This window comes from Sceloporus occidentalis, unplaced genomic scaffold, assembly GCF_023333645.1.
Source record: "Sceloporus occidentalis isolate IW3139 unplaced genomic scaffold, rSceOcc1.0.p SCAF_53, whole genome shotgun sequence".
Lineage (NCBI taxonomy): Eukaryota > Metazoa > Chordata > Lepidosauria > Squamata > Phrynosomatidae > Sceloporus > Sceloporus occidentalis.
Window position 1 is genome coordinate 3,776,140 of NW_028317033.1, and position 13,368 is coordinate 3,789,507.

The 13,368-nt window shown below is 37.6% G+C and overlaps 1 protein-coding gene across 1 annotated transcript in view; it reads left to right on the forward strand.

The window, feature by feature from the left end:
* Positions 1–13,288, forward strand: part of LOC149288225 (glypican-1-like) — a 30,956-nt gene extending 17,668 nt beyond the window's left edge. Inside the window, exons 2-11 of the mRNA XM_089491977.1 lie at positions 3,344–3,502; positions 3,674–4,044; positions 5,452–5,617; positions 6,600–6,730; positions 6,832–6,945; positions 7,678–7,811; positions 8,003–8,178; positions 9,192–9,396; positions 10,839–10,890; positions 13,139–13,288. Of these exons, the coding sequence (XP_089348103.1) occupies positions 3,344–3,502; positions 3,674–4,044; positions 5,452–5,617; positions 6,600–6,730; positions 6,832–6,945; positions 7,678–7,811; positions 8,003–8,178; positions 9,192–9,396; positions 10,839–10,890; positions 13,139–13,288 (1,658 nt within the window). The remainder of the gene's footprint in view (positions 1–3,343; positions 3,503–3,673; positions 4,045–5,451; positions 5,618–6,599; positions 6,731–6,831; positions 6,946–7,677; positions 7,812–8,002; positions 8,179–9,191; positions 9,397–10,838; positions 10,891–13,138) is intronic.
* Positions 13,289–13,368: the final 80 nt, after the last annotated feature.

Below are 13,368 nucleotides of genomic sequence, written 5' to 3' on the forward strand. Positions count from 1 at the left end.
TTTATAAGGCATCTCGAGTGCTGTGTTACCAAGTAAACAAAGTTATATATCACAGCTACTAATCATGCAGCGCATAAAGTTATTTGTAAATAGTCAGTGAAAGCCTTTTTTCATTTCACGTGGAGACTGACAGCAGAATGGTGTAATGAGGGCAGTAATGAATCCCTTGGCATGCTTTAAAAATGTGTAGTCTAAGCCTTTTTTCATAGCAGTGGATTTAGTCTTTTGCTTGGAGGATGTGAAGCGTGCAGTAACACAACATGAAACAGCCAGTAATGCACTTTGGACAAAGGAGCAAGTTAAATCCGAAACAGTTTGTCGGATGTGTAAATAGATGGACCCCTCATACACTTTACAGTCTAAGGAAAAAGTAAAAAATGTGAAACAAGAGTTTCATTTTAGCCAATTGTAAAAATTTCACCAGCCCTCTACCCCCTTGCTCTGTCACCCATTCCTTCATATAGTTTTGTTTTTTGCAGTTCCACAAATAGCCACTGGGTGTCCCACGTAAAGGAATTTATGCAGTATTTACATCCTGACTGGGTCCTTTATGTAATTCCCCTTATGAGCTATGACATGCGTTTATTTGAATGTGCGTAAGGACTGGGTTTGAGGTATATCAGGTTGTTTTTGCCTACTGTAGAAGTGGGTGATTTGTCTGGATCTGATTCCTAGACTAATGGGTTTAAGTATCCCCTCTCCCTGTTTAAGCTCTGTGTGTCCTGGTGTTCTTCTTGTTCATCACCATCTCTCTGTCTTCTTGACACTGTCTTCATGAATGTGAAATGAACAGCATTTGATCTGCACTAAATGAAAACATACAGAGTGAAAGAGGACAAAAGTACTAAATTTATGGTTTATACATAATTTGCACTTTTTTAAAACCAATGTAGGTTGTATGATGTAACTAGGTTTTCCAAATTACAAATATAGATACCTCTCACCCTATGTGACCTATATGAAGATAGCATGAAGTAATTGCCCCACAATATGTATATGCATTTACAAAAACAGTAAGTTTCTCTTTTTTTCAGGTATGATTCCAAATCATTTACAGCAAATAACTGTATTAAAAGTTACTAAGGACTGAAATTACAGATTTGTATGCGCATATGAATTTTGTTTTGAAGGCTAATGTTTTTTTTTTACACACCATATGGTAGTTTTTGAGATAATGATAATTAAAGATTTCACCTTACCTCTTGTGAAGTTCATTATCTGTTGGGCATTTAGGGCACTGATATAAACCCTTATTCTATTTCTTATTTTTCGCAACAGTTATTAAATGTGTTACACTGATTAAAAAAAGGCTGTTAAATGAGCAATCAGTAAGAATGGCTTCCATATGGTGTTAAGGATTGAGGAGTCCTTATGCTTTGTTGGTCCATGTCATTTTTCTAGGCGATAGCCCAACTTTAAATACAAATAGGCAAATATTTTTGGAAATTAAAGTCAAAAGTTACTGTTTTTCTGGAAGGTTCAAAATGATCCGCATGCAGTGAATCCTTTGTACATAATGCCTCTATTTTAAACCCGATATCAAGATACATCATGGCAGAAACAGACGTACATTATATAACCTCATTATTATGGTCATTAAATATAATTCTGCCCCATGTTTGCTTTCGTTTCAACACTGTGGCAGCCGGCAGGGCAGGAACTCTCCCCCTTCTTTGGTAGTGGCTTTGCATAGGGGCAGGCCTAGCCACAGAATTCCTTTAGTGAGAGAGGATTGAGTAGGAGCAGTGTGTGAGGACTATACAGGACAAGGATGGACAGTGGGAACGGCCACACACCAGAGAAAGAAGATACTGATCCGGAGACCCAGGAATACAATGCTTCACCTGGAGAGCCTGGGTTCCCAGTTATGATCATACAGAGGGAGAAACACCTTGTCATTTGGAATCACGGTGATCGATTGAGGTGGACAGGAGATCATATGTAGAGAGTTGGAGAGAGGATACCTATCGGTTAATTTGGCAGATTACCTGACAGGGATGCGACTTTATCCGGGATGTGTCACTTGTGATACAACTGAATGTAGTGGAAACAATGACACCTAAAACACCTCTCATGCAAAGACAAGAGAATAAGTAGTAATATCTCATCAGATTTTTAAGCATATCTATTGAGTTTTCTCCCAAAGCATATCATGACCAACATAATTTGTTTTATGAAAACCATAACATATTATGAATAGAGATACCTGTGTTACAACAGGGAGTTCAGCTGTGATATAACAGACAAAATTGAGCCCTGATGTATTGCACACACTTAAAAATGCATAGATGTGAAGGAGAAGAGGAGCGAAACCTCCCTAACTAAGCCTACAAAATGTTGCTCCAGAATATATGTGTGTCCAACAACATATTCCAGCCTGGGTTTAGAGTGCAGGTCCAAGCTCCCTGGTATATCACTGCTCAGTGTTTTGGATTTAAGGAGATATCTGACCTCCCTAACAGGCCCATTGACACAATGGGGGACTGTGCTGAGCCAGCATCCTTTAAGCCACATAGACATGGCCTGCCTATGCAGATACTCAATGGGCAAGGATGAGTTCTCTGAATATATAATAGCAATGATAATATATTTTGTGTGAAATATCGATCTTAGCCCCTATATATTGATACCCTGAACTAGTAGTGAGAGCATAGTTTCCATTACATACAATTCTAAATTCACCCCTTGCACAATATTCAGTGCACCTGTGCAGTTTGGGATTAAATCATACCGAGTCCTCCTTCATTGATCCTAAAGGCAAAAGGAGAAGACTGACTTATGGCAGCAGTGTGATGTTGCTCAGCAGGATGCACATGGTGGAATGATGAGTAGTATAATTATATTGGACAGGAAAGCATCATGATAAATTGTACGGGTGCTGAGTTTGCAAAGATGGATTTGTTGAGTTGAAGCATATATTACATCCCCAAAGTCAATAACTGGCACTTGCATTTCTTTTGCTCAATCTATTTGCTCAAACATGGTTTATATCTAGAGAGTTTTTGTATAATAGGGTAAAGTTTAGATGGAGACTTATCAGTATGAAGAACAAGTGAGATGTTGGGGATCTACATTAACATGTTTAATTCATATGTAATTGGCTATTATGATTATTGCTTTTACTTCATTTTCTTACTCTATAAGATGAAAGTTCACCCATTTTTATTTGTAGACCACAGTGTATAATCAGAGCCTGCAATGGATTGTAAATGCTTTGCCGTTCATTTTATACTTTGCCACTGAATGGGGTTAACACAGTTCTACTTGTAAATAGGAGTGATTAAAAGCATGATGCCTTTTTATCGGGGAACGGTTCCATTAACATAACCCTTCTTCTTTGTAGGAGAGCACCTTAGGATCTGTCCTCAAGGCTATACCTGCTGCACCTCAGAGATGGAGGAGAACTTTGCCAACACAAGCAAACTAGAGTTGGAAGCAAGGCTAAAAGAATCCAGTCTGTCTATTCAGGGATTATTCGTTGCACAGCACAGAACCTTTGACCGTAAGACCCATTGAAACAGTTACCCTTAATGAATATGTATCATGTTTATTTGCTATGTCCCCGATAATATTTCATACGACCTCGGCGCACAAGCTGGCATATATACGTTTCCCAAGAAAAACATTAATACATACCTTGTGGTTATTTTACGTTACCTTTCTTTTCTTACAGTTTACTTCCAGAACCTGTTGAATAAATCAGAGCAGATTCTTCAGGAAACTTTTCCAAATATGTATGGGGACCTTTATAACAAGAATGAAAGAAGATTCAAAGACTTATACACTGAACTGCGCCGGTATTACCGCGGCTCTGGAATCAGTCTGGAAGAGTCATTGCATGATTTCTGGAGCCACTTGCTGGAGATCTTATTCAAGGCACAGAACGTGCAGGTTTCTTTCACAGAAGAGCCTGAGGACTGCTTGAAGTTGTTTGGGGACATCCCGCGTGAAATGAAGCTGAAAGTGACCCGGGCGTTTATTGCGGCCAGATCCTTTGTGCAAGGATTGAGTGCTGCTGCTGATATTGTCAGGAAGGTTTCTCAGGTATGTCATCTCACTACCAGAGAAAAGTACATAAACATCCTCATACCAGGTTTGGTTGCCTTCAATAAAAAGAAACAACTAGGGTATTTGCAAATATATATGAAAACTGACGGGAAAATCCCAAACTTTTGATTCTAGTTTGGTTCCAATGAGAAAGCAAAGCCATGATGGAATCAAATAAACCCAAGCAGCTCAGGCCCCCAGAACCAACATCCCACTTCCCTTGCATCCATCCCATGTGCAGTATGTTGCAGGACATCATGGTGAGGAGGTCCATCATACTGTATGGTGGGGCAGATGCTGCTTCGCCTAGCAATTATTAGAAATTAGAGTTACTGCCTTTAACCCCTTCATGATCAGGGCTGTTTTGAACCACAGATATAATAGCTTTTTGTTTTTTCTTTTAGTTGCTATGTGTTTGTTCAACCATAGTTTGCCTCTTTCTAATGTATTGTACCCACAGATTGCATAGTTGTTTAGGGCTATCTTTCAGTGCCATATCTCTACGCACGTAAATTAGACCGATTAAAATATAAAATGTATATGAATGTGCACACAACTAGAGCAGGGGAAGAAAATACCACAGAAATAACAGAGCAAATGTTGGAAGGAACCCATCCATATTTTCAAACCATAATTTTTGGTATGCTGGAACGTCCATATCGGCCACAGAAGCCAAAACGGTCATCAAAGGTGACTAGAAAAACCAGGGTATTTAACTAGGGTCATATTGTCATATTTAATGCAGCCATTTTACCACCAATGTCTTTAAAAATGCTCAGAAAAAAACTATGCTGTGTTCTCTATTGATTTATATAGTCCAATCATATTCTGCAGCCCTGTACAATGGGTAAACAGGACATAAAGAGTGATGTAACAATTTGACTTAAAGAAACAAAATGTAAGGAGGGCTCTGATCAAGCGAGCATACAATTTAGTATTTAGGGTATATTACACAAGATGTAACATTTCACCTAATTTCAATGCTTATTAATATCTGTGGATAGTCCTCAGACTGTGCAGGTTCATGAGGATTTGTTCGAGTACCCGCTGCTGGTAATTTAAATTATGAACATATAAACACAAGCCAAACAGAAAGGGGATGGACATATATAATACTACATGGAGGTTATTATATAGTTAAAAAAATCTCTATAAGCGTTCAAAGTGCTGGAAAAAATTTATATATTTACATTTATATACTGTCTAAACTATATTATTGCAGACAGGTGTTCATTCATATAGTCAATGACAACATCAACCAATTTAGCAGGAAGGTTCCATTAGTTGCTATGATAAAAACTTTTGTCCCAGAATCGTGAATGGACAAGATGTGGATGTTCTAAAGGCAATAGAAGACCAATGCGCGAAATGCCACTTGAACTACAATGAGGCTTCTCCTTGCAGGTTCCTATGAGCCAGGAATGTACGCGTGCCCTGCTGAAACTTCAGTATTGCCCACACTGCCGGGGCCTGTCCAGCACAAAGCCATGCGTCAACTATTGCTGGAACGTTATATGTGGATGTTTGGCCAATCAGGCTGACCTGGATTCTGAGTGGAAAAATCTTATTGGTAAGGATGGAGTTCTAACACTTTGTACCAATCACTGACAGTGCTTACTTCTCTGGACCTTCGTACTTAATATTATCACTCACATCTCCTCTATAGCAGTATCATTGAAGCTTTTAGCATTAACACTTTTTATTAATCAAAAGCATTTATAGCATGAAATATTTCTCAATCAGTTTAATTGTTCTGTGCACGTATTTCGTTTAAATCTTATGGAAGTGGAGATTTTCAGCAGCCTGTGGCAGATCCAGCATTATCTGATTAATTTGCTCTCCCGAAGTTTGCTCCCCATTCTCTTCACCCCAGCACATCTGCAATAGGGAGTAGTAATCATGATAAAATGTAATAATAAATATTAAAAATTAAGAAATTAAGATATAGAAAATCTAAAATGTCTAAAAACAAGAGCATATCCAATATTGATGACACTGGTTCAGCTGATCCCTAATTATCTAGATAAGACTCACAAATACTCAGTAGATAAGACTCACAAATACTCAGTAGCCATCTAGTATAACATAATTCCCTATGTATACTTACTAAATGGATTGTATTTCCATTTCTCACTATAGCCTGTATTGGCCATGTATTGGCCACATTGTTGTTTTATTTTTTTTTACATTGTCTTACTATTTTAATTTAGGGAAATCTTCTGGGTATGGCTGTTAGGTACTTATGTCACAGGAGGCGAGTGGAGAGATAACCCTACCCTGTTCCACCCATGCTATATGCATACATCAACCATATATGTTGGCCAACGTAGTTGTTGAACTAGAAAGCTAAAACTGTGGGAGATGTAGGCACAATTCCGTTACAATATAAGAGCTGATAATGAATCGACCAGAAACTCTTTCTCAGGTGCTGAGCCTGGAAAATGTGGTGGGTTTTAAAATTGTAACTTCTGGACCAGGTTGGTCTTCAAAAAGCTATAGGCTACAGATGCCGATGAATGTTTCCAATATATATATTTATGTATTTCTCTCAGACTCCCTCATGTTGGTGGCAGATAAGTTTAGGGGTGCATCGAACGTGGTCAACATCATGGGGTCGATCCACATAAAGATCTCAGAAGCAATAACTTACATGCAGAAAAACCAAGATGATGTAGCAGACCAGGTGAGAAAGAGTCCTCTTTTTCTTTAGTGATGTACATTATGCATTAAAGACAGCATTTGTATTACCCAGTTCTTCTAGATAAATATCACCTTTTTTCCTAGGTTTTGGCTAGCTGCGGCGTAAAGAACCGTAAAGGTCTTAAAGCTGACGAGATAAAGAGAAAAGTGAAGGTTCCTCAGGAAGATAAAACTGCTGTTGTGTCCGCAGAGAACTTGGTATGTGCCCAGAGTTGTTTTTTTTTTATTAATCGTGATACCCATTCTTGGGAACCTTCTTGGTCTTGTAGGATGGGGCAAGGCTGGTAAATTATAGGTTTGAAGTTTGCAGCTATTGGTTTGTCTAATTAAATTGAGATTTTTTTTCTTGCATTTTAACTGCTATAGTCAAGTGTAGGATTGTACATTGTGAAATTGATCTGTTACATTACAGTGTCTTTTGTCAGCAGGGTCATGTTTGCGACATCTCTGTTCCTTTTTTTATCTGACATGGCCAATTGAAATACATTACTGTCTCACGGAAAAAAAAGATAAGACAGGCACTCTTGAAATACTTGTGATTTTATTAACAATCCAACAATGGAAACATCAGTTGATTCCAAAAGCCTGTACAGGGACAAAATAATGGATGGCAAAGTGTATTTTTCATTATTAATGTATTTTACCCTAACCCAGTTAGAGGCTTAAGTGCTTCTCTACATATATCACATTTTAGTGGCTCACCAATGAGAACCAGGAGAACCTAGTTCTACTCACTGGTAATATGTGCCCTGGCACCTTTTGATTTAGAAAATCAGTCCTGATTAGACCAGAATTTGGTGAAAGTGGATGGCAGTAAATTGCACCACTCATCAGGGGCTAGAATCGGACCAAATGTTCAGGGGTTTTCTAATTAATATGATTAATGGCAAATCTAGCTTTGGTTACATTGTTACAATTATTTACATGCAGGTCTCCGAGGTTAAAGTAATGTTGAACGACATCCAAGATTTTTGGGTTTCTCTTCCAAATATATTCTGCAATGAAAAGGTTACCGCAGGCCCAACTAATGAAGACAAGTGCTGGAATGGAAATACTAAGGGAAGGTATGTCACTTTATTTTAAGCCCAGAAGCTCAGTAGGGTCAATTGGTTGTCATGGACCATCTCTACGCAATGTGATAAAAAAAATATAAAATCCTTAAGGGCCCCATTAGGCTTGTGTGCCTCGAGCTATTCAACAATGCATGTTAAAATTGGACTGCGTGCCTTAGTTTCCGTTTCTTTTCTTTGTTAAGGTATATGCCTGAGCGTATGGGCAGCGGACTCGCTAATCAAATTAATAACCCTGAGGTCGATGTTGACATTACGAAGCCTGATGTGAACATCCGTCAGCATATTATGCAGTTGAAGATTATGACAAACCGCCTGCGGAATGCATACAATGGAAATGATGTTGACTTTCAAGACGCCAGTAAGTAGACTGTACTGTATGTGAAAGTAAAAGCTAGATGTGGTGCTGAACCATATACTTAAAGGCATCTGCTGGAAAATAATCAAGTTTTAAGACCATTCAAAATACATATGTGTTTCGTTCTGGAATTTTCCTACCATTTGATCAAATCAATGTAATGCTGGACTGCTGTTCCTACAAGTCCCAGTTACCGCTCACACAATGCTGTTTTTGAAGACCAACCACTTGCCACAGCTACCTAATTTGTCTACAATAATCCCTGCCTTAAAGTGGAACCTTTGTTGTTACAGATTAAGTAGGTTTAAAAAATATGTTGTATATTTTATTCTGTATTTGCCATTATGCAGATTTAGTAAAATGTATGATTTTGATAAGGTGACATATCTGCTTTAAGGCAGAGATTGCCAAAACTATGAACCCCAGCATCACACATGATTCCCAGCCAGCCGAAGGCAAGACAGCGAAGAAGGATTGAGGTGTCTATTACCATGGCTGGTTAAGCATTTGCATTGGCAGTTTGACTACAGCTGTAGATCAGAGTACAGCAGAGACATGCTTGTGTGTAGACTGATAATAGGAACATATACAAGATACAGACCACCCAATCGGCATAGATGGGAACGGTCCAGGTTAGGCTACTGCAATTGTTCCTTTTCTGGGGGTTGCTTCATGTGTGTGTCGGGGGGTCTAAATATGCATCGTCCAGGACTTGTCCCAGATTGCCTTTTGTGGAGAGTATGTGGGCAGGGATCAAGAGAAAGTGTGTAGCCAGGACATGGATGGAGAGTGGGAGTAGCTACTCACCACTCCTCTGCCCAGAGAATGAAGAAGCTCATCTGTAGACCCAGGAAGCAGGGTTTCACCCGGAAACTCCGGGTCTATTTCAATAAAAAGTCGTATTGAACTTTATTCAAGTCCACAGTTAAATAACAGATAGCAACATAATCATTACACAGTAAATTCTGTCTGTGTGCTCCTTGCTACCCACGGCACTCATTGACATATCTCCGCAGGTGACGATGCGAGTGGTTCCGGAAGCGGCGATGGCTGCAGTGATGATACCTGTGAAAAAAAGACTTACAGGGATTCTACCATGGTACAGCAGCCACCGATACACGTAATCCCAAATAAGCAAGGAAACAATGTGCCTGGCAAAGGCTCCATTCTTTATTCATGGGACTTTTTACTGCTTCTCCTGGCTCTGCTGGTGGCTAGGTGGTAACGTGCAGACTGTTATAATAAAGGGAATGCCATTTCTTTTTTTTTTGCTCACAATAAACTTGATCTCTTCATAATTTGGAAGCAGGTATGGGAAGTGCTGGTATGGGACACCTTAACACTGTGCTCTTCCATAGGCTCACACTGCCTCTGTACCTCTAGGATGTTTTTGTAAGTGTGTGTATTTTATTTTGCAATACAGTTAAACCATGAATGGCTGTTTTGGTTTTCCTCCTTGGTTGACAGGACACAATATTTATAAGTGATGTAAATTTCACTAATATTGCGTCATTTTTTTATGATTAAATACCTAAAATAAAAAAAAATATTTATTCGTTTAAAAGAGAAAAAATTCTATCCATTTGCGGAAAAGCAATTTATGCAATTTCTTTTACTTTCTTTATAAAATATTGACTTTTATTATTTCTGGCGCTGCGTGTTCTGTTGCATTCAGTGAAAAGTTGTGTGTGACATTGTGGTCACATGGGACCCACACTTTTGCCGTTAGCATGGCATTTTTTGTACATTACAGTTGGCACTGCTACACAAAACAGATATTTATATAATAGAAAACTAATGTTGAATTAATGTTCTAGGACTGTGTAAATTTGAGGAATATTGATATTCTGTTCCTTCATTACATTAGAGAATGCATTGTAATCCAGGGATTTGCAACCTTTAGATCTCCAGCTGGTTTGGACTACAAATCTCAATGATGGATGAGACATCCCATTCCCATAATGCACGTCGGTGGCCATGCAATCTAAATCTCGAGGGCCAAAGGCTACTCATCCTTACTTTAACAGATGTTAACAGGTGGTGATTTGTTTTATAACATCTTGCTGAGATAAGGGTATGGAGTAATACATGTACCCAGATTTTTTAAAAATTAAGACTTTTTTCATGTTTCAGGAACAAAACCTTTTGCATGACAAGATGTCAAACAATCAGTGACAATTATGCACTCGTTACTGCTCTAGGCTTATCTACGTTGCCCAATTATAAATAAATATATGTGTGTGTGTATATATACATATATATATATATACACACACACACACATACATACCTGTAAACATTCTCAATGAGCTAACGCTTGAAATATTAACCCTTTAACATTGTTCTGTTCTACATAGTGGCTAAACAAATTACTCTGATACATGTCCTCTGATACTTCTCATCATTTAAAGGTAAACTTAATTGGGTCACCTCTATTCAAAAGCACCATTTGGGAGTCTTGTGTATAATTACAGGCATGGAAAAATCAATTTATAATTTAACAGTAATCTGTGGTTGATTTCTTCTCTCTTGTGCAATTGTTTCATTTACTTATTAGGCCACTTGGTGCTGGTGGCAGAACCAACACAATTACATCTGTACAGTCTCATGGATCTGCAGGCACAGTGTAAATATTTTTTACTCCCAATATACTGTTTGTTTAGGTGGCAGGCTCTCTACAATTTTTTTGCTAAAAGTTTTATCAGTAAAAAATCAGTAAAAAACGATATATGCGGTCAGGCTCCTTACTTACTAATTTGCGCCTATCATTCCAGAAATGCAACTCTGTCCTAATGTTAATCATTCCAATATTTTCAGCAGTTGGAATCACGATGAAAAGCTTCATCCATTTCACACAGGTATCCCCTATAGTTTTAGTTGATTGGACATTAACAAACATTAAAACACCTTGTCCCAAACAGATTATGTTCCTCTGTGTTGTACAACCAGGGTTTTTCATCTTAGGTGGCTCATCGCAATAAACCATCCAACAATCAGTTCATCGATATAATTGGTCTTGTGACCTTAGCAAATAATTAAATAGTCCTGCTGATTGGACTATTCAATTTGTTGCTATTGTGATAAGACCACGTTTGCACCAGAATTAATCTAACTTCTCTATAACTTAATGTCTAAATAGTGGGGAAGCTAAGATGAATCTGGTGGCACTATATAAAATTAAGATTTATGAGCCGTGTATAATGTAAAGAGTAACAAAAGCAGATGTAGGTTGTAATCAAATAACAATACATTACAACAAATAGTGAACAAAATCAGAAATATTGTTTAAAGCATAACCATTTTAAAAATCAGATGTTATTTAGCAGGAAAGGAAAAACATAACATGGGAAGGGCAGGTATATTGGAATGCATTAAATCTGATTACTTCTAGAATCCTAACTGCTATGTTTTAAGAAGAAATGATATCTGTAAACTAATATATATAATATACAGTGGGTGTGTGTAATTAATGTGGGTCAGTTGAATCCTACATTTCTGAGTTTAGTCTACTTAATAAATCTATGTAATTGTGTTTGTGAAAAATCAGTATATGTCTGTAAACCCATCATATGTGTATATCATGTGAGAAGTTATCTTAACCACCAGTTTTTTTTTGTATTTGCATAATTACCTCTACTCTTGCCACGGATCTCATGTATCTCTAAAACAATTATGCTGGGTGGAAAAAGAAAATGTATAGTATAGTTTCCATCAATCAAACTAATCCATATACCAGGTAAAAGTTCCCTGTTAAAAGTTTCCTGGTGGGTAATGGGTTGGTCCTAATGAACCAGGCAGCCGTGACAGTTCTGTTGACCACCTCATTCATAAATAACAATCCCCCAATTTCCATGCAGAACATGATATTAAAAGGACAGAACTTTTTGTATCCATCATGCCTAACCATAGTTAAATCGGTGAGATAACTTCTTCCCACATGAATTGTGTTATGTAGGGTTAGTGTAGCCTTTCTTGCAGGACAAGCCAGGATTTGCCCTTCATAATGCATAGTGAAATCTATGAGTTGATATGTTCAGCTCTCCTGCACACGCCACATGACCTAAAACTCAAGTGTTCTCAGGCATAGTTGTAATTCACCAGTTATCTTAGATGTTCTCTCAAGAGCCGTCAGGTCCATCACTCCTCTTCCCATAGCAAATAGCCAAGAAGTCGAAACAGATTGGCTTTTACAAGGTAAAACGTTTAAGGCTGATATTTTCATGAGTAGACCCAAGTTTATTCTATGTGTCTTAACTGACATTTTTCTTTTTCGTAAATAGATTTTTTACTTTCATTTTGTAAAGTGGCCTGATTTAGGACACCGAAATGTAATTTCAATATTTCAGGTGTATATATGTGTGTGTGTGTGTGGATCCATTTATAAGGTTAGTAATGGAATACAGTGCGATCTGTTTGCTTGAAGAGGTGATATTACTGGAAAAAATATGCATATGGACTTTCATTGTTATTGTACAAAGTTATTTGAGATAACCCAATGCTCTATAAAAATGTACATACTTATAAAATATTATCAGGGGCAGTGCTATTAATCGCTAATTTCACACTAATCAGTGTATACCTTTATTTTTCTCTCTCATGTCTAGTGTCATTTTGTTTTTAAAATGAACCTGTCACCTAAAAAGAACTTTCTATTAAATCAACAGAGAATAAAAACAAACTGTCTCTATGTGGTATTTTTTGTAATCTGTTTAGTAGTTTTTAAATTAAAATTTTTAATCTACATATCCAGGGACTCATTAGGCTAAAGGTTATTTCTGTATTACTAAACAATGATTTGTTTTAGGAGACAGGTCCACTTTAAAGCATGTAAAACGGCTTCATCAAGAATAGGGCAAGCAAAATGTATAGTCATATTGGCATGACCAATGCATGTTCCGGGATCTATGCAGAGACGTGCAAATTACAAATTATGTAACTTTTTTATTTTTTTACCCATTGCCAGATAGGAGTTTTAGTAAAATCTTCTAGATATCCACCTACAGACATATGTTTGGATCATGTTGGATCTCATCCGTGTCGGATAAGAACATATCTGCTTCATGCTAGATTCAACCAGATAGAGGCAGCCTTACAACCTATGCCAACATTATAGTTCCCACATTATAATATTCAGGTACATTGAGTTCTATTTTGTATTATGTAGAGTGTGTCCATGTTTTAGAGTAATATGTC